Consider the following 24971-nt stretch of genomic DNA (forward strand, 5'->3'; position numbering starts at 1 on the left):
GTGTTCATCTGACGCCTGACAACTGCAGTCGAACTTATAGAACAGCCACTGAATCTGCTCTTATTTATTTTCAGCACTGCTGCTGGTGTCTGCAGTCGTAATTGCCCTGCCTGTGGGACCTTATACGTTGCCAACCAAACGTGAAGGCCTTGAACAACTGGATCTTCGCGATGGCTCCAGTATTACAGATTGGCCATCGCATATCTCAGAGGAACTTCTCCAAACACAACACCACATATCTCCTAACTATGACGCAGATGTGTGGGTGGGTACACGGGGCTTGTACCACTCATCCACCGCACCCACAGTATCAAGTGTCTCAAGGAAAGAAATGGTAGACCCATCCACCAAGGCCATTACAAAACCTAGTATTAGTACATATCTACAGTCGGGAATTGAACATAGTATTGTGACGCCACGTGTGTTGTATGCTTCACGTTCCCTCGACAGCTCTGTTACAAGTGGAAGTCGTGTCGTGTTATATCCAACTGCTACAGAAGAGAATATATTTTCTACAGTGTCAAGTGAAGACAGTTCACACCTCCGTGACACTGAAGTTTTCAGAAAAAAAAGTGTTGTGAGTGACGGGAAAGAAGATGCACGTCGTACAAAATTAAGTTTAATATCAGAAACTGGAATTGAAAACCAAGACTTCTCTGAAATTGAAGATACAACTTTGTCAATTATTGGTGTAGCAAAAAACTCTGCAGCTAATGATAATAGTTTTGTAGTGACATCATCAAATGGCATAACTCCATCTGTGTATAACAGTTCTGAAAGCATCTCGTCAAATAGTAGTAATATTTCTCTCGATCTTCTTGTTCATACTAAAAACTCTTATAGCCAAGGCATTGATAAGCCGCTTGTGAATATCCCTCACCTCATAACCAGAGACTTGAGAAGCAATTCAGAATCATCTCTCACCACATCATCATCAATTTCAGTTGTAACTAGTCATGAATATGATCACCCTTTGCCCCTATATTTACCACTTCTGGACCTAAATCTACCGATAGCACGAACTGGTAAGTCTGCAGGCTATTTCCCTTCTCAGCTTCATCGTCGTGTGCTTTCTTCACCATCGCCCTCCAGAGTTGAACCAGATGTGACGCCAAGTGACACCGTGAGTGGTTACAAAGAGGGACCAAAGAATAGCGATGAGATCTTGAACCCCGTAGTTGCAATTAAGGATTCAGACAGCTCACAACTTGAGAAAGGTGACAGTAGCGTGATATGGATCTCCACAACATCACAAGTCACTGACGTGCCACCAAACCATAGGAAGATGATACCAGCAGCAGAACATGAGTCTAGTAATGCTCGACTCAGACATCTTGATGATGCAGAAATGGCTGACAGTCCATACAGCCCTCCAGAAAGTTTTACCATTGTTGGTTCAAGAATACAGACTTTTGGTAATGGCATTTCCAAACCTCCATCTGCATCTTCACTGGATCTCCCAATTGATAAAGCAGAGAATGGGACTGATAACAAACCTTTGGACTCAGATGATCTCATTGCAGGCTCAAGGGAGAAAGGGCAAGGTAAAGAAATACCGAAAATAGTTCCTCCGTTGGCAACCAGCTCCGAGGTTGTGAATACTCCATCTCAGAGTGGAAGACATTCTGATAACGTGACTAAAATTAGTTATGTTTCACCTATAAACTCAGAGAACGTAGATGGGAACGCTTCACTTGGATCTGTGACAGACAACGCCAACTCCTCGACAGTTACTAGTGACGGACAAAGCCTCCCGTTGTATCCAGAAAGCAGTGTTTTGACACTGCCATCTATTGTACCAGGATTAAAACAAGTTGGTAATGTTACAATTGCAGCTAAAGATATTGAAGATAATGAGACAACTGTGATAACGCTATCACCGACTGTTATGCCAGTCAGTGATGGCAGAATAGCGGCTTCTGCCCCAAGTGGGTCTTACCATGGGCTTGACGCTGCCTCCATCACTGGTATCTCTTTGGGGATCCTTGTCTTTGCAGCACTTGTGGGTAAGATATGCTCTGTGACATCCTACCAACTCCTGAAATGCGAAATTCTTAATAGAATGACAATTTATTAAATGAAAATTAACTTCTCATTAATTGAAAGCAGTAATAGTGAACTGATATAACGTATACTTATAAAAATAACAAAACTAAGATCTTTAATACTTTGATTTAGTGTGAAATAAGTAAAATGGATTAAGGTAGCAACTGGTAATGCAAAGGATTAGATCAGTGGTCCCTAACCTTTTTGTGCGCACAGGCACATTTGAGAGTTTATGAGATCGTGGCGTGCACCAACCAATTAACAAAGCCAAATTTTCTTTTCTCTGGACAAATAAGACATGGACACCAAATAATACGCAAAACAACACGACGTTTAATGATACAAGAAACCACGCAATCAAAAATATGTAGTTTTATAAGTACAATTATTATTATTCAAGTGGGAAGTTAACGTGATGTTTGGCACTGCATTTCATCGGCCAGTTTTTCAAATTTGGGAGTGTAGGATGATGTTGCTGCTCGCAAACGATCGTCAAAATGGGTGTCAGTAAGTCGAGATCAGTGCTTTGATCTTATAATGTTCTTGGTTGAACAGCCTTCATTATTCAGTGTAACCTCCTTCCATATCAACGCAGGCACCCAAAAAAAGCCTTGGCGGGCACCGCGTTGGGGACCACTGGATTAGATGGCTGGGAATGTTCAAATAGCATATGAACATTTTTTACTGGTGTGCCTACTAAAAGAATAGTATTCCTTTCTAAAATTATTAACTCAAAAAATGTATTAATTTAGCTTTATAAAATGAGGAATTGGTGGGTTTACTTTGTGTTACTATCATCAATAGTTGGTACCTAAGCAAAACTAATATTTGTCTCTAAAACCAAAGTCTTGAGGTTTCATCTTGAAGCTGTGTTTGGCGGTGATTTGAAAAGGTTTAAGTAGCAACTACGCTGGAGCCTGGCTAAGACAGTGGAATAACAAATTGGATTGTTTACAGAAAATGCAGGTTGAAAATATTTTATATGACTGCGTCTACCATCAGTAATGGTACAAAACAGGACAGAGAATTAGTTAAATTCTTTCTGATAACGTAGGCAGTAAACAGATACGGAATGCGCGCTGGTTCGAGTCTCGGGGGAGAAGAAATTTTCTCATGAGCTTTCGACCATGTATGGGACTGGTGCTAACCCAGCATCGTGAGGAAATTGGGGAGCTACAATGAGTAGCGTAATCCGGTCAGGAAAACTAGCAATGGCTGGGGGTTTGTCGTGCTGACCACACGTCACCCTATATCTGGTTGGATGATCGTTCACCTCTGCTTAGGCATGTGAACGTGAGGCCAGCAGTCAAGCTAGTCGGCTTTGGCTCTCTGGAGCTGTTACGCCACGGATTAAATTAAATTTTAATTAAACAACTCTTGGTAGCCTCCTCTATAAATCATGAAGTTCCTTGTCGTTTAAATGCCTACTTACTTGATCTTTAAGGTCCAAATATTTTCTAGAGTACTTCATGTTCAAGCATTTGTAACTTAGGTTATTCTCTCAAAGTAAAGGACTGATACCCATTTCTAAAGTAAAGCCATCGTGAAAGGAAGCAAGATGGCATCTTGGCTCATCATTCCCATCTTGGGCACTGCCCAGAATTACAGTTTAATTACTGATCTAGTATAATTGTATAAACTTCTATTAAAAGAATGACCACAATTAATTTAAACCAACTAAATTTGATTTAATTTGGCAAATTGGGTTTGTGTAAACATTAAACTGTGTTAATTAAACCTACTTATCACAGTCTTACTGGAAAATATTCCTTTTGAGAAGACGATAGTCTCTTAGCGTGTCAAAAAATTAATTACTTTTGCAGGAAGAAATACCGAAGCTGTTTGTTTTTAAAGCTGTATCATCGTACATAATTTATAACCATACTAAAATCTTTGGATATAGCAGATTTAAACGTCTGAACTAAGGAACTGCCAGCTGGACTTTAGCTACACTTTAGGTGTTTGTCGCTGTGATGCGTGGCCAACTGGGTGATGTGTAAGCGGCAATACATGGTTGATGAAGGTTCCCACCTCACAGGCTCATGTGTCTGCCACGTTTTTATTACGTGTCATGTGAAATTAGGAAGTATAAGTTATGGTGGTCTCCAGTTTAATAAGTTCGTACCAGATTTTGTGAAAATCGGTCAATTAGTTAAAAAGTTCAAAGGGGACACACACATGTACAGACAGCATGGTTTTAGTCAAGTAACTTAAATTGAGGACACAAACATAATTTATTATAGAGTGAACTTTCATATCTTCTCTTTTAAGTTGGTTATAGAAATGTATATTGGTCTTTAATGTCTTCTTTCTGGTAAGTTATTTCTTTCAAATCTAAATGTACAGGTAACATCTGTATAATAACTTGATGCAAATTCTTATGAATATTGCAGGTGCAGTGAGTTTTGTTCTGTATCGCCGTCGATTTCTCAACAAACCACAGACTTTGAATGACAAGTGCAGTAATCCAGACTCAAGTGGCTACATTGACGATAGCACACTTAGGGTGAGTAATTTGGATGAAACAAAGTAAAAGATCAATTCAGGTGTCATATAGATGCTTTGCCCTCAAATCATCTTAAGATTCTTAGAAATCAGACACGAAGACCAGATATTTTGAACTGAGAAGTAGCAAGCATTTCCGTAATTTAGTCTCCTAATTTCCTCGTGAATATTATTTTGATTTGTTATTGTGGTTCCCAAATATCTGAACTTTGTAACACTTTTAAAGGATTTATTACCCACCCTAAATATGATTTTTCCTGCCTGTCTGCTGATGTGATACTAAAATGTACTCAGTTTTTTTCTGAATTTACTTCTAGCCCCACCTCTCTAGTAGCTTCTAGTAAAATTTTTGTGTTCCCCTTTATTGTATTTATATTAACATCATCAGCATATGTCAGGTGACAATTTTCTAAAAGGTTTTCCTGTCTGAATTATGTATGCATTCCTTGTCTTTGCCCGTTGTAGCTACGTTTCCATCCAATTTCATCTACCTAGATTGTACTATCCCAACAAAACCAGCTGACTTGAATAAATTACCAAGTCCCTCATTATGTAAATCTAAATTTCCAACATACTTTACCCTCCTTAAATCTGAGTTTTCTCCTTAGATCTTTGTTTTCAGATGCTAGTGATTTATGATCTTTCCCCCAAAGTAACAAACCATGCTTCGCATCAGTACGAAGCAACTAGCAATTTTTTTTTTCTCGTAATCTTCAGCATTTGGACAGTAGTTCATGAACTGGCAAATAACAGGAAAAGGAACTGCCAATTTATATCACAAAATTTCACCTGTATCTCTTTATTTGTTGATGTAATTTCCTTGGTACTAATGAATTCTTTTATACTCTTGTTGTCACCCTTATTTCTGTTTTAAACAGTTTTGTTAAATTATATTTTGCAGGAGAACTCTGAGGAGATGTACAGCTTGGATAACGACTCGTTCCTCAATAGTTTGGAAGCCATGACGATCCAAAACTACTGGACAGATAATGTTAAGCATACTAAGCTGTGATTTGGTGTTATCGTAATCACAATCTTAAAGCATTTCACAGAACTGAAAAGTGGTGGAAGTTATTATGTATTTGTTTATCAGAATTCAGAAATATAATTACTATCAAGCATTCTGTTCTGGTAATAAACAGACATCTGTCCTAATATCTAGTAACATATCTTGAAAGATTAAAGAAGTATACTTAAATATGAGTACGTCTTTTTCCCAAAATTTTATTTATTATGGCCAGGACTCCAAAAATTATTACAACTAATCCGTAGAACAGAGTCCGTCTTGCGAAGTTACTGGTTCCTCAGCTAGTCAAGAACTTTCCCACCTTTTATGGAAGATGTACATTCATTACCGTGTTAAAAATTAAACATACGACTCACTAATGAAACTCATAACCAGCAACTAACACAGTTACTCCAATCTTAGAATTAAAATCAGATCAGAACAATTAAAAGAATTTTAGCTGCCTTCATTCCTTTCAGTCGTATATACAACTAGGAATACGATCGTGCATTTAATTTGTGCTGGAAACTGATTGAAATTTATGTCTGCAAGAAGAAGAATATATTGCAAGTTTACTTTATTACTATTACAATTCACAGATTTATTTTTAAAAAAACTTCAAAACATTGTTTTTATTAACAAACTAATTGTTTTAATTTAATAGATATTACAAATTATTATTCTTCGCCAGCAACTGAGAGTGATCAGAGTGTGTGTCCTGTTTCGAATCAGAATTAATTCTAAAATAATGAAACATTTAGACATTTGGTAGATTTCTTTGGATGGAATGTTTGCTCATTGAAAGGCTTTTGATCGCGCAGCCAACGTGATGGTAAGCGTTGCAAATTAATGTATTTGCGGCGTTCGTGGTTTCTCCGTGCGGGTGAGTAGACGTAATTAAAAAATGACAATCTTATAATGCATTACTCTATACTTTTCTAAACATATTCACAAGCTTCTGCCACATTTTTAAATAGTTTGAAAGATTTTGATCTATTTTCATCAGTCTGTCATTTGGGTCATTAAAGATGTGAAGGTGTGTGATTTCTTCAGTGATAAGATATTTTAGAATACTTTGAGGAATCAGATGGATGCTAATTTTATAAATAACACAGTTCTAGTAAATCTGAATATATGTGATACCTCAGGTAAAAAATTTCAAACAGTCGCTGAAAATGTTTTATTGACCGCTATTGTGTGGGAATATGGGATTTAAACTACTGTACTACGGGGTTGCCGGCTAAATTTTAATTCCAGGTTTAATAATTTAATGGTTTGCTGCTACAAAACATGGGCCGCTAGACTGCATGGTGAGTAAAGGCTAACGGGAACCACCACAGCACTTACTAATGAAACAGTGAAACTTTAAGGACATATTTCAAATTCTTATTAACTTTTAATAATGGAGAGAACGAGTGGGATTCTGCTATCTCTCGCTCATTTCGAGCAATAGTAATTACAGTTGGTATTCTCAGTGGATCTTGGTAGTTGGAATGTCACTCAAGGCATGGTTGTTTATTTGTCCTTGTATTTCTGTGTCGTGCTTATCTGTGAAGGCAGAGACCTTAAAACCAGCTGATCACCAATCCAAGGAGTCCTGCCAAATGTTATAATGGATCATATTTCAGAAATTACTCTGAATGGAATTGGTGACAAGGCCTAATCCATAAGAATCGACTATTTTATATTAAAACTCTCATAATGTTGAAGTTATTACAGAGTGTGGTGTTCTGTGGTAGAATACCACATACACATTCAGAGCAGTGTAAAACATTGACCTTCGGGGATGATCCATGTCGAATGTCATCCTTAAAAGCCGAAGTTTTACGTTGAACTCCAAGGAGGAAAGTCACTAGCCTCTTCTAAATCTACATTTCTTCAGTGCTGCACTAGGTTCAAAAGAGGTTACAATTATTTGGTGGTGGAATAATTAAATTACATGTAAAGATAAAGTGTAAGTAACCAGTGATGTATGATTTGGTATTGTGGCTGTGTTACAGCCATGTTTTATGAGTCATGTTGCAGCATTTCTTTTGTTTTCTTAACCTCTTAAATCAATACAAAGGAAAAGAAAAGTATTGATAAGGAAGAAGTCATGGCCTATTTCAAAGTAGCAACCCGTCTTTTTTAGTGATAAACCCTGGTTTAACTCAGGAATGTTGGATTTTGTGGGCTCAGGGACAAGTTTCTCAGGTTGCAGGTCAGCCAGTTGATTTTTAATATTTCTGTAAAATGTGGGAAATTGCAACACTGCCCCCCTGCTGGTGGGTAATAGAAAATAAAATTATCTATTTAAGATGTTAATAATAGCTCCTCAGATATTCTTCTTATATCACTTTTAGCAAAAGTAAGTGTAGTAACAGCGATACAATCCATGAAGAGTAAAGCTGGCCACACATTCCTCTTGCTCTACATTTTGCCTGCGCGCAAACAAAGTCTGGAGGTAGTTAAGGACACAGACCATGGCACGTAAAGTGATATATCACCGTAATATAAAAGAAACACTGGAGAAAGTCAGATATTCTAGACCAAACCAACGAGTCCTGGGCCGCATGACGTCCGTTTCCAACATAGCGACTCGTGACTGGAGATGAGGACACGGACAGACGGAGGATGACCTTGATTTGTGCTGACTTTCAGAAATTACTTCACAAAGGTGGTAAAAAAAGAACAGATATCCATGTAAAATTCAGATTTGTACCAGCAGTCAGTCTTATTACTAAACAGTTGACTCACTCGGTCGATTGATCAATCAGCCAGTATTCCAAGAAAACAACTTTCACGCTTTACTTTGGTTTCGTCTCTTGATCAGTGACATGACGGACGAACACATTGCCTTCTGGCATAATCTCTGGTGGTTCCTCAAATTCGTACATGGAAGAGCACGCAATTGCAAGGACAGTGCCATCATCGCTGAAGCACAGCAACGAGATGGGCGCACTGTAGCGTTGAAACTGACACAACCGTTTCCTGTTGAATCTATCCCATATGTTGACTTAACCATCAGAACCTCCTGTTGCAAATGTACTGTACCCTTTATGGAAACTGATGGCATTCACGGGATAAATATTCTCAATTCCACTTTCTTTTATTCTATGGCACTTGAAAGCATATCTCATCTTCTGGACTTCAGGACTTACATCCGATATTAAAGAAATTAAGGTCAGAACCTGGTGATGGAACTTGAACTGCTGCAGAAAGTAACTCCATGAATTACAAAAATAAAGGTAGACCTACACGGCACTACAACCTTACAACCCAGAAGACTGTAATCTTTGTACTCGCCACTGTGAAAATCTCTAATCTTTTTATTAACTTATTTTATGTGATATCGTATGGATGGTGGAGAAATTGGAAATACAAAGTTCTGTGAAAAATTTCTCCACTAACTACATTTACCTCCTCCCAGAAAAGCCATCAACACCACTGAAGTTATTGCTTATGCACATTGGAGATGAAGCGTTGTTGCCGCACTGGGACTTTCCCCATCATTTAGTAAGTATGAAATTAGGAACGTAAAATTTTGGAACTGCTACATATCAAGCACTCATATCCTGAACTTAAGTATCCTCTTCCATTTTTAAATAATTAAACCACTCATCAGGTTTTAATCTCCAATTGTTTCAAGCAAGAAGACTTGATGAATTCAGAAACAGTTGAAGAACTCATACCACATCCCAGTAATTTAATACCATTGCAAAATAAACATTTTTTTTAGTAATGAAAGACTCTCGAGCAACAAGCCGTGTCAGGTGGCGGAAGAAATGGTTCATTCACTATTCAGCCACCTGACGCGGCTTGTTGCCCAAGAGTCTTTCATCGACTTCGGTTACCACAAAAGCTTCGCTTTATACATTTTTTAGTAAGTTTATCTGTATTTGCTTCATTATATAGTTTATACGTTGCATATTTTTGGTCCTAACACAGTGATCTTTGCATTTTACTTTCCGCAGGAACTTTTTCGCTGTATGAATATGATTACACTCAGTCTGTGAAAAAGTCTCTCGAGCCAAATAACTGACCACCATTTTATATTTGTGATTGCGTCTCCACTAACACTCCGTCTTTCCTTCAAATTCAAGAAGATGCAGGCAATGTACAAGCAAAAGGGATATTGTGTGGCCAGCTTAACAGAAAATTCATTTTAAAAGGCTGACTACTTTGGTATACGTTAGTTTTCTGTACAAAATAGTAAGTACTTTATCACTTTTAATATCTGTAAAAACTTGTTTAAATATATGTATATCTTGTGATATGTCTCTCATTGCTTCATTAGTTAAAGATGTAGATTAAACATTGTGTCATGAATCAAAAGGAACTTATAACCAACATTTATTTTCATTTTATTTGTAGATAAAAATGGTGAACAGGCTTTATTTTAATTATAGACAGACAGAAGGACAATAAGCTCTGTTGGTTGTGGTGGGTGACTAGTTATAGCCATGTTTACTTTTTTACTTTATTTTGTGAAGATTGAAGAATAACAACTGTGACTGCACGTAGCTTTGTAACTTGAACACATGGTTTTTGGCCTTTCTGCCGAGACAGCTCTCTAAACCAGTGTTTCTCAACGTATGGTATGCATACCACTGGTGGTACGTGAGCCAATGTTGAGTGGTATGCGAGCTAAGTAAGAAAATCAAAGGATAATATTAACATAAATAAGTTTTCCGAACACATTTGGTTAGTGGTACATTTAATGTGTTAAATTAGAATTAGTGGTACGTCGGCGAAGAAGGTTGAGAACCCCTGCTCTAAACAATTTAACATAAAGTAGGCCCATTATTGAATCTATAAATTTCTCATTGATACAGAATGTTAGAATCCAAAAGGGTTCTCTTTGAGGAAAGAACATAAATTACAAATATTTTAACGTGCTCAGGAAAATTTTTGGACCTTAGAAACAAGAAGTCAACAGTTAGATATTTCGTACACAGGAATAGTGAGATTTATATGTCAGATAGTATTGCAATGATGAAATGTAGAAAGCTGTGATGATTTAGACATGCAGTTAGATGTTGGAGACAAGGAGTTCATATGAAATTTTGATGGGGAAACCTGTTGGAAAATCTAGAAATGACCTGTAGCATATGCTTCCATTGGGACATCTACAGACTGTCAAGTGTTCTGGCAGTGCTACAGCTTCTCAGTGCAACATCATCATGAATCATATTATATTTTTCTTTTGTCTAAGCATTGCACTGTGAAGGTTTATGGAAGTGAAGCTGGACAGAGTCACAGCCAATCTCGATAAATGGTCACCTTTCCACTCCTTAAAACTTTGCATACCGTGTAGTGTATTAGAATATAAAATAAGTAAACAAACAACTATTAACACTATAAAAAGACACTATTGCCATACGCGTTTCAACCTCAAGAGATCATCATCAGTGGCATCAGGGAAATTAATTCATTTAATCAAAAGATTTAAACTGACAATTGGACGACGACGTTTTACATTTACTAGACGATGGATAATATCCAAGGAAATTTTTATTCAATTGACTCTTCACCGTCGTCAAGAAGTTTTAGGTTTAAACTGGATTTAGAAAATAAATAATGAATAGGACATTTGACGAAAAGTATTTTAAGCGACACTGCACCAGATGTTGTTATTCACAGGAGTTGAACTCTGCACTTAACTATTGATCCGATGGTCTGGTGGCCGTAGCTGGTCTGCGGAGAGCTGGGGTTGCGTCGTCCATACCTGTGAACTCCAGAATCGTGGGTGTGAGCAGTGTCGCTTGAAATACTTTTGTTAAACACCCTATTCATTATTTATTTTCTAAATCCAGTTTAAACCATTTGATTAAATGAATTAATTTCCCTGATGCCACTGATGATGACCTCTTGTGGTTGAAACGTGTATGTCAATAGTGTCTTTTTATAGTGTTAATAGTTGTTTGTTTGCTTATTTCCACTCCTGTTTCTTCTTTCTCAGAAAGAACTCAATCAATTCAGACATTGTAGACCCCACAGTCATTCTCAATAAATGGTAGACTTCACACTCTCGTCTCTTTACGTCATGGAAATAGCCCCAGTACCAATTAAGTGGGACACACCCCACTGTAAGTTCTCAGGGAAATGGTGAACATTAAGTATTGTTCTATTAGAGACTGATTTATTGATTTTGGCAGGGGTAAAAGTAAACTGTTCTAAGCAGCTGATGAATAAGAGCAATTAAAATTGTTATATCAGTCAGATGTTGTAAACAAGCTTGGATTTAATGGAGAAAGATTCTTTCTTGGTAATATCTCTAAACTTCTGACATAATAACTGAACATGCAGGATGGCTACTTCTACTCACTCAAATTTTCTTTTATTTGTACGTAGATCTGTGGCAAAATACTTTGTGTGATGAAACAAAATATCTAAAATTTGTTGTGCAGAGAGAGGTTAATATTACCCGTACCTTAATACAGAGATATGCCAGTACTGAAACATGACTGTGAAAAGATGAGAATTTTAAGTTTCTTGACTAAAAATAAACTTTAGAAATAATATAAATGTTTAGAATCAATTATGTACCTTTGGACAAGTTTCGTAGGAGGCATATTCAATGTTGTTTTTTTTTCTGTTATATGAGAAAATGTGATGGTGTAATCTTGGGGATAAACCATGATTATTCCTATAAATATTATAGAATACTTGTTTGCTTTTCAGTTGGTGTATGTACCGTAATGTTTTCTGTTTTTAGAAATTCAGTTGTGGGACCAAGCATTCGGGTAGCCAAGTATTAATCCCCATAATGTTTAGAATTTGTTGCCGTTATCACCATTGCTCTGAGCTTGCCTGTTTTGAAACTAACCAAATCATTCAGAATTTCTTTCAGTAAACATAACACGTCAGTAACTTATTTGATTGGTGTTGTAGTACGCTGATACTTTAATACCAGCAACATTTGAGGGGTTTCTACGAATAAAACATTACTAAAAAATTAAACTTTTTGGGACATCAAAAAGAAAACCTTCTGGCATCTGAACCAGTGAAAATTTCTTCACATTTTCAATGCATTTACAGTGGTCAGGAAAGCCTTTTGGGCATGTGATGTTTCTCCAAAATCACCACCATTTCTCCACTCATTTTCTTCTGGGCTGATGCGATTTTTCCTGCACTAATGTTGCCCCCTTATGAGTGCAGGTTTAACATATAAGATGGCAACACAAACTAAAAACACGTGACAAAATTTACATAAACCTACTGGTCTGTAAATTTCTTGGCATTGACCCAGCCACTGTAGAAATCGGGGCCCTCCACCCTAATAAGGCTGTATGGCACTTTTTTGGTGAAATTTCGTTATGACTTTTGCCCTCTTTCTTTTGCTATACACCATTATTCCAGGGTAGCAAACTTATGAATAACAGTTACATAATGATATTGTAACCATATGGAAAATCTGAAATTGGCCCTGGAATAATGCTGTGCGGAAAAGATTGAGGGCACAATTGGGGGAGAAGCATTACTTGAGGAGAGGCCACAAATTACAAACTTGATTCAACATACGAACTAAGGAAATGGTGGGGGTCTTGTTTTATCTGTGACAGTCTTGACTGATTTGGTTGTAATGTAAAATAAATTAAAAGTAAAGCTGTCCCCCTACACACCATGTAGGCACTTGATGGGGGTTCCTACTCATTCTTGCGTGCTTTACCCCTGGGAAAGGACCCTGGTACCCATTGAATAGGAGGCTGGTAGGCCCCAGAGTCAGTATGGATGCAGAGGCTAGAGAAAAAAATCCTCTGCCACCCCCCCGGGATCGAACCCCGGTTGTCCACAGTCTGTATCCAGTCATGATACTGACTCAGCTACCCCAGCTTTGAATTGGTTGTAATGCTGAAAACATATTTCATAAAATTTGACAGTTAATTACTGGTTAAAAATTAAATTAAATCCGTGGCATAACAGCTCCAGAGAGCCAAAGCTGGCTGCTGGCCTCACGTTCACATGCCTAAGCAGAGGTGAACGATCATCCAACCAGATATAGGGTGACGTGTGGTCAGCATGACGAACCCCCAGCCATTGCTAGTTTTCCTGACTGGAAGTTAATTACTGGTAGTACTTGCAATATATATGAACACTCTCATAAGATGTACACTTTTGGGATAGATTTACAGATATTTAACATTGATACATTTTGATGTATCTGTTATATATCATGTACCTAGTCTGTGATATATCATGTTTTGTAGTTGGCATATTTTATTACATAATTATAAGTAGATATGTTTAGTATTCCTGTAAATGTGATTTCAGACAATTTCAAGGCTAAGAATTTAATGTAGTTAAATCTTATGTAATGAATGATGGAAAACATGTAAATATTATATTATGCACTTTACTTTCTAAATAAATTAGTTTCAATTTCCAAGAAAGTGAAGAAAAATGTAAAAAATATAGATTGTTGTTTATTTTATATTGAAAGGTAATTAATTATATTTCTTCATTACTTTGATGTGTGGCATAGCCATTTTAGTTGTATTTACACAAAGCATATATTACTTAATGGCGCCCTGTAATAGTTAATTGAATACAGAATATAAAAAAATTAAAAAAAGAGTTCATAAATATGTGTGTGTGTAAACTACAACAAATCTGTGGACATTTGGGAATAACTAACATGAATGTGTGATATTTATATCTCACATGTCACACAGCGTTTAAAAGTTTAGTTCCATGCTTTGTAGACATATCTAACTTCAAATATCTAATGATGTTACAGCCCAACTTTGGCTGGGATCTCAGCCCTGCTTTCTACTAAATATTTGTGGGATTCTTCTTCTTCTAAGGCTCTCCGGTCCGTATTCGGTCCATAGCCTCCTCAATGCTCCTCTTCCAATCGGTCCTCTGTTAGGTCCGTCTGTCCGAGGCTTTGATCGAGGTTTTGAAACATCTTCCTTTTTACGATGCAAGGTTGTTAGCCTTGCGACCAACCCCCAACCTGGAGGACCAGGGTACCTGTCTTAGTCTGACCTCTCCCCCTCGACCAATCTGGCTAGGGAGGCCCTACCAGTAGCTATGCTACCGCCACTGAGGTACTCAAGCCCCACCACCACGACAAGGTGCAGGTTACAGATATTAAATATCTTGATAGGGCAAGTGGATGTGTTGTAAGTGCATTGTAGTTGATGCAAATATGAATAGATAGGAGGGCAAAGTATAGCATATACTGAACAGTGACACTTTTCCAACTGGAGTTGGCTGTCATCTGGGTTGCAGTGCCATGTATTCTGGCAAATGTTCAGTTCTACCACACTACATGGTTCAGCCATCTTATACTCACTGCTTTGAGAATCTCAAATCTCACTGTCCTAGCTACCTGTGACTGTCTTAGGCTTTAGGTAGAAGGACATTAAATAGATTTGTCACTAAAGACAGCATCATAACTACCTGCACAGCACTAGATATATGTTTTATCCATTAAATAGAAATTAATATACCAAAGCTCCTATCTACATTATCTTTTTACTGATATTATCTCAAGTACAGCACCAGTTGAGGTTATGTATGTTGAGTTGAGAATGGTGTTAGAAGTGTTCATGCCCTATTTGAAGGTACTGTCCCTATATTTAGGCCAACATCAAGAAACTGAAGAATACTATAAATAACCTCAGTCATAGCCAGTTTCCTGCCTGAAATCCTCTCATGGAGTGTAGGTCTCACTCCTCTGGAACCCTTGCAACCAAAGTTTTGTTTGCACCTGTTGCTTCCCCCCTTCATGCTCATCTCATCCTCCTTTTAGCCATCCTTGCAATATTAGATGACTTTTGTAGATGAGTCATTGTCCTCATGAAAAGGATTTCTTTCAAGCTATTTCCTCTAAATTCTACACAGTTGGGTATGGACATTTTGAATTCTGACATATTAGTTATGTGTGGTCATTCATTGCATACATGGATATATAGTCCCCTCTGATTAGCAATGACATGATTAAACATCTTTTACAATTTCTCAGCTGTTACTAGATTCTTAAAGTCACAGTTGAAGAGAAAAAAACATATCAACTGAAAAAAAATACTAAGATTAAGACTTGTCTGTTACCGAGTAGAGCAGACTGTAGACTACTGGAGAAGACTGTACCAATGATCTCAACATTTAATAGTGATAAAACAAGACTAGTCAACATGAAGTACAAAAACCTGTGTGTTGTTCACTATAACCTACAGAAAAGAGGTTATGGCAAGAATTACATGTTACAAATGCACCTTTTAGAAAGGAAGAGAACGAATATAAGAATGAATTAGTTTATATTTCAATGTTAAATTATGCAGAGACAATGTATGGAGAAAATATAAGTGAATAGTTAATTCTAGCAATCAGTTTTGTTGGACACCATACGGACGGAACTAATAAGTGTGAATTGACCTTCATGGAGCGTAGCAATATTAATAGCCTTGAGCGAATGGGATATCTCTATTAAACATCTGTGAGCTATACTTTAAACCATTACTTGCAAAGTTTCAGAATACTGGTCGGATCTCAGTAGAGCCAAAGCATATTATTACGGGAGGTGTATATACTGTAAGTAGACCGTAAGATACATAATTCAGAAAGGTGTTCAGTTTTAGTAAATTTAGTCTGCAGACATAAATTTGTAAACTTTCGCTGAGATGAGCAAACAAATTTTGGCTATTTAAGTCGTTGAATTGTCTGCCTGGAAGAGTAGCAAACTCGTTATTACCATGCGTCTTGATTAAACTGTTTTTATTATACAGTTCAGTATTAAGATAACTTGTGCGTTGCGAGGTGAGTGGTTTGTAAGTGTAAGCCTATCTCTTGCATATCCTAAAGATCTATTATTAATATTAATTAGTCACACGTTGAAGAGTTCACACATATTATATAAGTGAGCTAAAAGTACAATATTGGATACAAGCTTTAAAAATTCATTTACTGAGAAGTCACAGAGTGCGTACATTCATGTTACAAGCCCTTTGTGAAATGTTCGTTCAGTATTCATTTGTTTATTATGTTCTCACCGTCCTTACTTTATTGTGTGTGACTTAAGTTGGGTCAGTAATTACGTTGTTGGACTCCAGATTAGACTTAATAACATTATATGCGTGGAATATATGCAAATCCTTGGTTTAGAAACTTGGGAGAAATTAAATTAGTGACAGGACAGAAGGATGTGGCAACCACAGGTGTAATCTGAAATCAGCCAAAGACTAAGTAGGTTAGAATACTTTCTATGGATAAAATGCAAAATATAGTTCTTCATCACAAAATGTTCGTGTTGGCTTTGTTAGCGTACTGTTTGTGGAATTCAAGGAGATCTAAACCATGTTCCATTATATATGATTCTTCAATTTTCAGTGGAAGATCTCTCACATTTCTGAAATTGGTTAACCTAACTGTCTCCCCTTTCATGTGTTATGTACTATACTCCAAACAAGAAAAGGAGAATAATATAAATCACTTGTTTCCCCATTAGGCTATTTTTTCTCAAAATGTATATATTGTTTTTGTTCCACAGTAAATTTTGTTTCTTCAAGATTAAGGTAATTAGATTCTTGCTAACGAGCTTTATGAAAGAACCAAAATGTAATCCCTAACTTGTGTTTGTGTTTCTAAAGCATTTTTGTATGGAAAAGAAAAAAATTGCTGTTGAACAAATGGAAACTTGCATGTAACTCTAGTAACTGTGCATAAGCCTGCACTATATTTTGATGATCTTTCATACACTTGTTTGAAATGTAGGTAGGTGAACAGTATTTTGCTCATGCATCACATAATATTGTTTACTAAATAATCCCTTTGCTAGTTTTGTTTCCCATAATATTCTTAGAATTAGAAGTATAATTTTATTTTGACATTTTGAAGTTGAATTGATATACGACAGTAGTGTGACACAGTGTGTATAATTATTAATTAGGACGTAAGTGTTTTGTTTATTAATTACAAATACAGAATTTAAGAAAATAATTTATTTCCATCTTCATTTGACTTTGGAGGACAGGTAGATTCTTGTGGGGGGGAGCAATTAGAATGCTAGCAAGAAAGGCGAACATAAGTCCATGCAGGTCATGTCATGTAGGTAACATGCTAGCACCAGTTCATCAGTTTTCTTTCAACAATCAAGGTGCAAGGACGTCCATTTCACAAGTGCAAAAAGTATTCATTGTCAAACACTGCTTGGAATCTCATTCTTACTTAACTTGCCTGGATGAGTTCAGGGATACATTTCCTAATTTCTGACAATGTTTTGTTTGATGAACTGATTCTGTGACGCAGGAACCGTTCACCTGACTGCTTCAGTTAAGAGGATAAGATTGAATGTATGCATTGCTGAACATGGTGGACATTTTCAACATTTAATATAACGTTTTTTCTAATTTCAATGTAATTTCATTTTTTGACAACTAGAACATGTCGGGAATGGGTTGTGTGACTTTTTAGTTTCTTGTGTTATGAATGGCATACCAAATGAAAGCCCCACTTAAGAGCTTTCATTTGGTATAAGAATGAGCTCTGTATCTTAATTAGCACCAGTGTTATAAGCATTTTAGTGAATAAAAGGTTAAAGGGAAACATCAAAGTTTCAAAATGCAGTAACTTTGAAATGAATTGACATACAAAGGAAGATTTTAATATTTTTTACTTACTCATCAGACTTTTTAGGCTTACAAACTTTGTTGAAATGCTTGTCATCTGCTGTGTTGATTTGGCATGGAAAATTACTTAATAGTGGTTTGTCCTCTTACACGACACATTAAAATGAAAATATAACCCATTTTTGAAATGTTATGTTTATATATGATTTGAGATTGTTTTACCAATGTTTCAGAGGTCGTACTGCCTCCGTCATCTGGATTTATCACCCTGATGACGGAGGCAGTATGACCTCTGAAACGTTGGTTAACATCGACCAGACTACACAGCGCAACAACCCAGTAGACAGAACTCTTCAGACAGAGATTAGGTTATGCCCTGGCTATTTTTATTTTATCTTTTTGACAGGTTTTGTGCTGAATCATACAATTTTTCTCTGTCTTAAACACATTAATGAATAAGCATCTTGCTGTATGTATTGCCATATGTAGGATGCCCTGAAAACAGCATACAAATGTTTGAATATTATCATTAAAGGGTGAGACATGCTGACAGTATTAATAAATTTTCATAACCTGTTTTGGTTTAAATTGATGAATAAAATACATTTTCACAGATAACTTGGATCTGTCAAAATGGTTCGAGCATGGTATATGGATTCTTCAGAAGAAGACCAAAGATTAGAACATCACAGAGATCCACCTCACTTCATTGACTTGGATGAACTATTTAGAACAACTGGTGTTGAATATTTCAAAGTAAGTACGAACAAACTGGGTAACTGCTTTCAGACTGGCTTTAGGGCCCACCCCAGCCTCCTACCTAACAGGTACTGGGGTCCTTTCCCAGGGATAAAACGTGGCTGGGGCGTGACGCTGACCACTCACCATTAACTAGTGCCGAGGTTAAGAATGAGTACTGTTCGCAACTGTAATCTTGAGACTTGGAAGGAATGCAGGAAGTCCGAAGCGTTAAAGGTTGACGCTATTCTTCCTCCTTCACCCCGCTTCCTCACTCCGCAAATCTCAAGATTACATTTGCGAACTATAGGAGCTATATGTCTCCCCCCAAGTGCCTACGTGGCGTGTTGTGGAACTTTTACTTATTTTTAATAGGAATTGCAAGGAAATTAAGAATGGTCTCAATTATGCTTATATCACTTCCATTCTCAAGTCGCAGATTTTTAAAATTGTTTTTTGTTGCACAGAGTGTACATGCGTGCACTGCTGAGGCTGGAGGGTGCTTGTTTCTTCCAGACTGTTCTGTGGTTCATGTTCGTTGTTGAATGAATAGTGCTTTTGTTAACACTTGATGTTTCCTGTGAATATTAAGTTTTTTACCCGTAGAAGGATAGGTAGTTAATGAAAGAATGTTAAATAACTGCTGGTATAATTATTTATCATGAATTTGTGTTAACAATAGTTGAATCCTGATGATCCAGTGCAGGATGAGAAACTGGAGAAAATAAAACTTGACAGAAATTACACGTATGAAGATCAGATAATATGCTCAAAGGAATGCCTACCAAATTATGATGAAAAGGTATTTATGGTACTCAAAGTACGAGGGTGAGTCAAAAATTATCCGCTCTCTGGCTGTAGAATTTATTTTAATCAACTTTTAAAAAAAGACAAATACATCATTTTTCTACATAATCTCCTTGCTTTTCAATACACTTTGTCCATCTGTCAACAAGCTTCCGTATTCCCTTATTAAAAAATGTTTTAGGCTGAGATGCGAGCCACGAATGCACCGCTGTCTTCACTTCTTCATCTTCGTCCTCGAAGGGCTGATTTTAGGGGACCAAACAGGTGAAAGTCCGATGGAGCAAGATCAGGACTATAGGGAGGATGCTGTAACACCTCAAAACGAAGTTTTTTCAGAGTGTCAACAGTGTGGGCAGAGGTGTGCGGACGTGCATTGTCATGCAAGATCACAACGCCCTTGGATAGCAGTCCTCTGCGTTTAATCCGAATTTTTTCTTGCACCGTAGTTACAAATGCACTGACGTAACACATTTTCACCCATGCACAGCAGTGACCTTGAACGGAAAGTGCTGATTAGAGTGCAGGCAACAGAAGTTTTAATATAACCGGAGTGCAAATAATTTTTGACTCACCCTCGTATTATAAAATATGACAAAGCTGAAATTTAAAACACATTATCTTCATCTTCAAATTGTAGATTTCCGGTCAACGTGTCTTACTTTGCTGTGGTTGTTTTTGCTTAACATATGACAACCAGTGTTAATTGTGGATTCTCATTCATTAACGCTTATTGTGGTCTAGATTTTGTCATATTATTGATGCTGCATTGGGTTTGACGCCTGCAGTTGTAGTTAATCTTTGAACGATCGGAATTTCTTCACAGCCTCATGGCCAGACTAAATTGACGTTTGATGCTAAAAATGGCAGATTCTGAAAAAATTGTATTTTATTCATTGCGGTTTTTAACGTAGAATATTTTAATGACATTTATCAATTTTTTTCCGTACCACAAGAGTTGTATAAATATCTTCAATTTCTTCTCTGTATTTGTGTTTAATTTGTATCGCAGCTACGCAGTTTCTTCACCGAACACCTCCATACAGATGAAGAAATACGACTTGTTCTGGAAGGATCTGGCTATTTTGATGTGAGGGATGGCAAAGATGAATGGATACGTATTGAGGTTGTTCGTGGGGATATGATCGTGATTCCATCAGGAATATATCATCGTTTCACTTTGGATTCCAAGGTTAATATTCTCCTCTTATACAGGGTTTGGGGAAAAATGGCCAACCCAGATGACGGATGCATGTAATTCTGAAAAACAGAGCCAAAGTGCGGAGGGACCAAATCCTCTGCAAGTCATTGTCAGTAAGAAAGAGGCCCAGAATGTACCGTCAAATGGGGAAAGCATGTAGTCATCCGATGCACTATTAGTCGCCTAATGATTGCATGCATATCATTAGTGAATTGGCAGCAAGGAAGGGTAAGTGAAATGGAGTATACCCTTAATGAAAATTGTGATATGTACCTGATGTTTGTTGTGGTTTTCCTCAGTCCCTCCATGCAAATGCTGTGATAGTACCTTAAATTAGGCCATGACCGCTTCCTTCCTTTTAAATAAAGAATAGCAGTTTTTTGGTACCAAGAAATTATACATTGTATTGGTGTGATGAATTCATTTTTGAATTCTCTTTCACTCTATTACATCAGTTTATTGTGGTATTTAACATATGGAGCATGGAATATTTTTAAATGGGTCTCTTGTCACCATGGCATGGTGCATCTTAAGGTTTTGGGTGGAGGATGCTGCAGAAATATTCAAGAAGCAGTCATGGACAGCTGATAGGGGTGGTTCTCCGGGTTGGGGTTTGGCAGCGAGCTAACAACTTTTTGCCATGAAAGACCAATATGTTACAGGAAATTCTTCACTATATATTATTAGCATGATCAAATCGAGGATGCTGAGATGTGCTGGGAATGTAGCACCCGTGGCAGAGATGATAACTGCATAAACAATTTTAATGAAAATTTGAAGGAAAAAAAAAACACTTGGAAGACCGACCTATACATGTGAGGGGGATGACATTAAAATGGATCTTAAAGAAATAGGGTGGAAGGGTGTGGACTGGATTCATCTGTCTTAGGATAGAGACTATTGGTGGACTTTTGTGACCATGGTAATGAACCCTCAGGTTCCATAAAATGTGGAGAGTTGATTGACTACCTGAGCAGTTATTAGCTTTTCAAAAGAGCTAGTCGAGCCGTAAGTTTTAATTCTTTATGAAGAATTTACTGAAGAGTTTGATATAGTGTTCAGCACTCTTTCATATTTGGAAGGTCTTGGGTTTGAATCTTGGTTTGGAGACTGGATATTCTGTCAGTTGTTGTTTCTTGGCTCGACAACCCGTTTGTGGGTTGTCACCGCCTCCTTTTCTGGAGGTTTCTTGGTCTTGAAGTGTGCGTTTGTGAGTAGCGAGTGACCAGCCCACTGACTCTACTATTTCTACTCAATCCTGATTTGACTGCCAGAGCCATCAGGAGACGGGTGAGAAATGGCCACTGAATTTTGCTTACGAAACATCTCGTATCATGCTCGTAAGGTTCTTTTACATGCCGTACATCTACGACGTGGGACCGCCAGCTTTACTTCCGCTCCGAAGGATTTTTATCACCCTTAAAAATCCATCGACCTCGGCCGGGATTGAACTCGCAAACCTTGGGTCCAGTGGCGAGCACGCCAACCACTATTCCACCGCGGGCTATTCCGTCAGTGGTTGACCTTATTCGCTCCATCAAACGCTGAAATAGTGTCTTAAAATGGGGCATGACTACTTCCTTTCACATACTCTTAAGGTCATCGCACCATTTTATACCACATATCCTATGTAAATGATTAGGAATTGTTAAATAACGCAACTCTTACAGGCAATTGGATAGTGTTTGACATTTTTATGAAACAGCGTTCCTATAAATATGTTACTCTGTTACAGAACTTCATTAAGGCTAAAAGATTTTTCATTGGTGAACCGGTATGGACTCCCCATAACAGACCAGCTGATAATATGGAGTGTCGTGAGCTGTACCTGCAGAAACTAATCAAAGGATTTTGAGAACCGGTACATTCAAGGTGGCTTTTACTTTTTCAAAATGAAACATAATATGTAATGGTAAGTCTGTGTTAAGACACGTACATAAACATTTTGTTTTTAATTGGGGATTTTATATATGTAAGACTGGAAGGTTGGTGCTGGACGTGTATAAAGCATATAACACAGAAATACTGCGTTGCAGAATATATCTGTGATGCTTGAGGGAAAGGAGCAAAATGAACAAATAACCGCACTGAACATAATTAGAACATAACATTTTGTATGTATAAAGCGAAGCTTTCGCGGCGACCGAAGTTGATGAAACACCCTCGGGTAAGAAGCCACATCAGGTGGCTGAATGGCGAATGAAGCATTTCTTCCGCCGATGTTTCGAGAGCCATCTCTGCTCTCATCCTCATGGCAGCTGCGAAACGGAACTGGTCCTATGTAGCGCGCTCGCCGAAACGTTGGCGAAAGAAATGGTTCTTTCACCGTTCGACCACCTGACGCGGCTTGTTACCTGAGCATCTTTCATAACATTTTGAAGTTTTGTTTCAGTAATTGTTGACATGTGTGACAGTACGACGCCCAAATTGGAATTATTTGGACACGTTGATTGTTATTAGTGTAGTTTAACGCTGTGTGTACCAATTAAAGATATGCATATGTATTATTGATTTCCCGGGAAAAGTCTTTGTCATAGCTTTGTTTCAGAAAAGAGTTAAAAGTTCATCTCTTTTGGAAAATTATTTATTTTCCATTAAATTTTGAACCTTGACTTTTCCCATGGCCTCCAAAGAAAGTCACGCTGTTTTTGTGTACCCTAACCATAGAAACTGTAAAAATGACTTACAGTACTTCGTGGGAAGGATAGGTCTGCGTGTTGGAAAATAGGTGACTCATAATTGGTTGAATTCCTCATATGGCAAATTTCAAGTCACTTTCAAATTGAGGGCATTTACGATACTTTGATTTAATTACTGCTATTTCTGAAAATACTTTTTCTTTTCAAAAAAATAATGTTGTTCCAGAAAGTAATAGCACCTCGGTCGCTAGTTGTGAGAGTTCCAATTATTATTTTTTTTATATAAATCCAAATTTTTGGGAGAGGGCAAAGTTTCAAACTCGTTTCCGAGAGATGTATGATATTCATACAAGTCCGTGCAGTACAGGCAACTCTCGGTTTACGAACGAGTTCCGTTCCAAGACGTTGTTCGTTACGTGTATCTTGCATTTCTGAACTTTTACGATACGTATCGTATACGTTAGCAGCCATTTTAAAGCATTAAAACCATGTAATAATTAACATGTAATAATTTCCTGATAATTATTGTAATAAATACATTTTTTAAAAAGTTTATGTATTTAAATCTTACATTTATGCTCACTATACGTTTGGCATTTCGTTTTATAAGGAACTCTATCTACTGGAGGATTTAAGAAATTTTGAATGAATTGTGACATTCGTTATAGCGAACGTTCTTAAACCGAGAGTTGCCTGTACGCACAAACCTGAAGGAAATCTTTAATCTCTGCAGCTGGAAAGAATAATTTAAATTTAAGGTTTACTGAAACCAAGGTCTCAGTTGGAGCCATCACACCATGCAGGTCGAACCTGCTCCTCTTTTTCTTTCTTTCTTTTTTCTTCCCTGACCATAAATTTACTGGTTATTAGCGTAACAGGACGCATTTCATTTACAATTTGCTTCTGGACCGAATACGGATCGGAGAGCCATAGAAGAAGAAGAAGAAGCTGCTGACCATGAATGTGCGTGTCTTTGGCCCTCACTAACGCGTTAAACAAATATTTACACTGATTTCAAATAATTTGCCGTCAGATATATTTTGCAATTTTCCCTCGAACATCTTGAAATTAATATTTTTATATTTCTGTGTATGATAAATGTAACTTCTGTGGAAGTTTTTGGTAATATTACTAAAATACTGTGAAGTAATGTATTGTATTAACTATATATCTTGTATATTATGCTTATAATGTTTATAATAAAGTTTAACTCGCAATGCCGTATACGTTCCAAAATGTCGATACAGCTTCAATATCGTCCATCGACATTTGAATGTAAAAGACTCGTCAGTGTCGGCTCTAGCCGTGCTTTGCCCTGTGGTCCTTGGGTCTTCCTACTGGTAATGTAACGTCGTTATTCCCACGCTCTCAAAAGAATCCTGCTCTCATTTGTAAGAAAATAAAAGGTTTCGCTGATGGGTGTGGTAAAACTGCACCTTGAATTGAACGAGGTGAAATAGTCAGGTTTGAAATGAAAGTCT

At 37.3% G+C, this 24971-nt stretch overlaps 2 protein-coding genes across 8 annotated transcripts in view; both read left to right on the forward strand.

Annotated features, from left to right (window-relative positions):
• LOC110840447 (uncharacterized) overlaps positions 1–5749 on the forward strand; it is an 88403-nt gene extending 82654 nt beyond the window's left edge. For all 4 annotated transcript variants that reach the window (XM_087351852.1, XM_087351854.1, XM_087351851.1 and 1 more), the window contains 3 exons: positions 75–2006; positions 4440–4552; positions 5453–5749. In XM_087351852.1, coding sequence (XP_087207978.1) covers positions 75–2006; positions 4440–4552; positions 5453–5563 — 2156 coding nt within the window. In that variant the 3' untranslated portion in view covers positions 5564–5749. The remainder of the gene's footprint in view (positions 1–74; positions 2007–4439; positions 4553–5452) is intronic.
• A 10166-nt stretch (positions 5750–15915) lies between these two features.
• Positions 15916–24707, forward strand: Adi1 (acireductone dioxygenase 1). Of its 4 annotated transcripts, none has more exons than XM_022085490.2 (5): positions 15916–16075; positions 18723–18864; positions 19529–19648; positions 20663–20842; positions 22587–24707. In XM_022085490.2, the coding sequence occupies exons 2-5, from the start codon at positions 18742–18744 to the stop codon at positions 22704–22706; spliced, it is 543 nt and encodes a 180-aa protein (XP_021941182.1). In that variant the 5' UTR covers positions 15916–16075; positions 18723–18741; the 3' UTR covers positions 22707–24707. The 4 variants fall into 4 exon arrangements, with proteins under 4 accessions (XP_021941182.1, XP_021941186.1, XP_021941183.1 ...); XM_022085494.2 differs by lacking the exon at positions 15916–16075 and adding an exon at positions 16171–16300; XM_022085491.2 differs by lacking the exon at positions 15916–16075 and adding an exon at positions 16573–16726.
• The last annotated feature ends 264 nt before the right edge of the window (positions 24708–24971 follow it).

Source organism: Zootermopsis nevadensis, unplaced genomic scaffold (assembly GCF_977971745.1).
Source record: "Zootermopsis nevadensis isolate Lab colony 2312 unplaced genomic scaffold, Znev_1.0 Znev_ptg000020l, whole genome shotgun sequence".
In the NCBI taxonomy this organism is placed as follows: domain Eukaryota; kingdom Metazoa; phylum Arthropoda; class Insecta; order Blattodea; family Termopsidae; genus Zootermopsis; species Zootermopsis nevadensis.

What these genes read in the sequence shown, in the direction of transcription:
- Adi1 (XM_022085490.2), top strand. Translation starts at nt 18,742, where the DNA reads ATGGTTCGAGCATGGTATATGGATTCTTCAGAAGAAGACCAAAGATTA. An exon ending in TACCAAATTATGATGAAAAG is followed by an intron (nt 19,649 to 20,662) that starts GTATTTATGGTA and finishes TTTGTATCGCAG; the next exon opens with CTACGCAGTTTCTTCACCGA. An exon ending in GTTTCACTTTGGATTCCAAG is followed by an intron (nt 20,843 to 22,586) that starts GTTAATATTCTC and finishes ACTCTGTTACAG; the next exon opens with AACTTCATTAAGGCTAAAAG.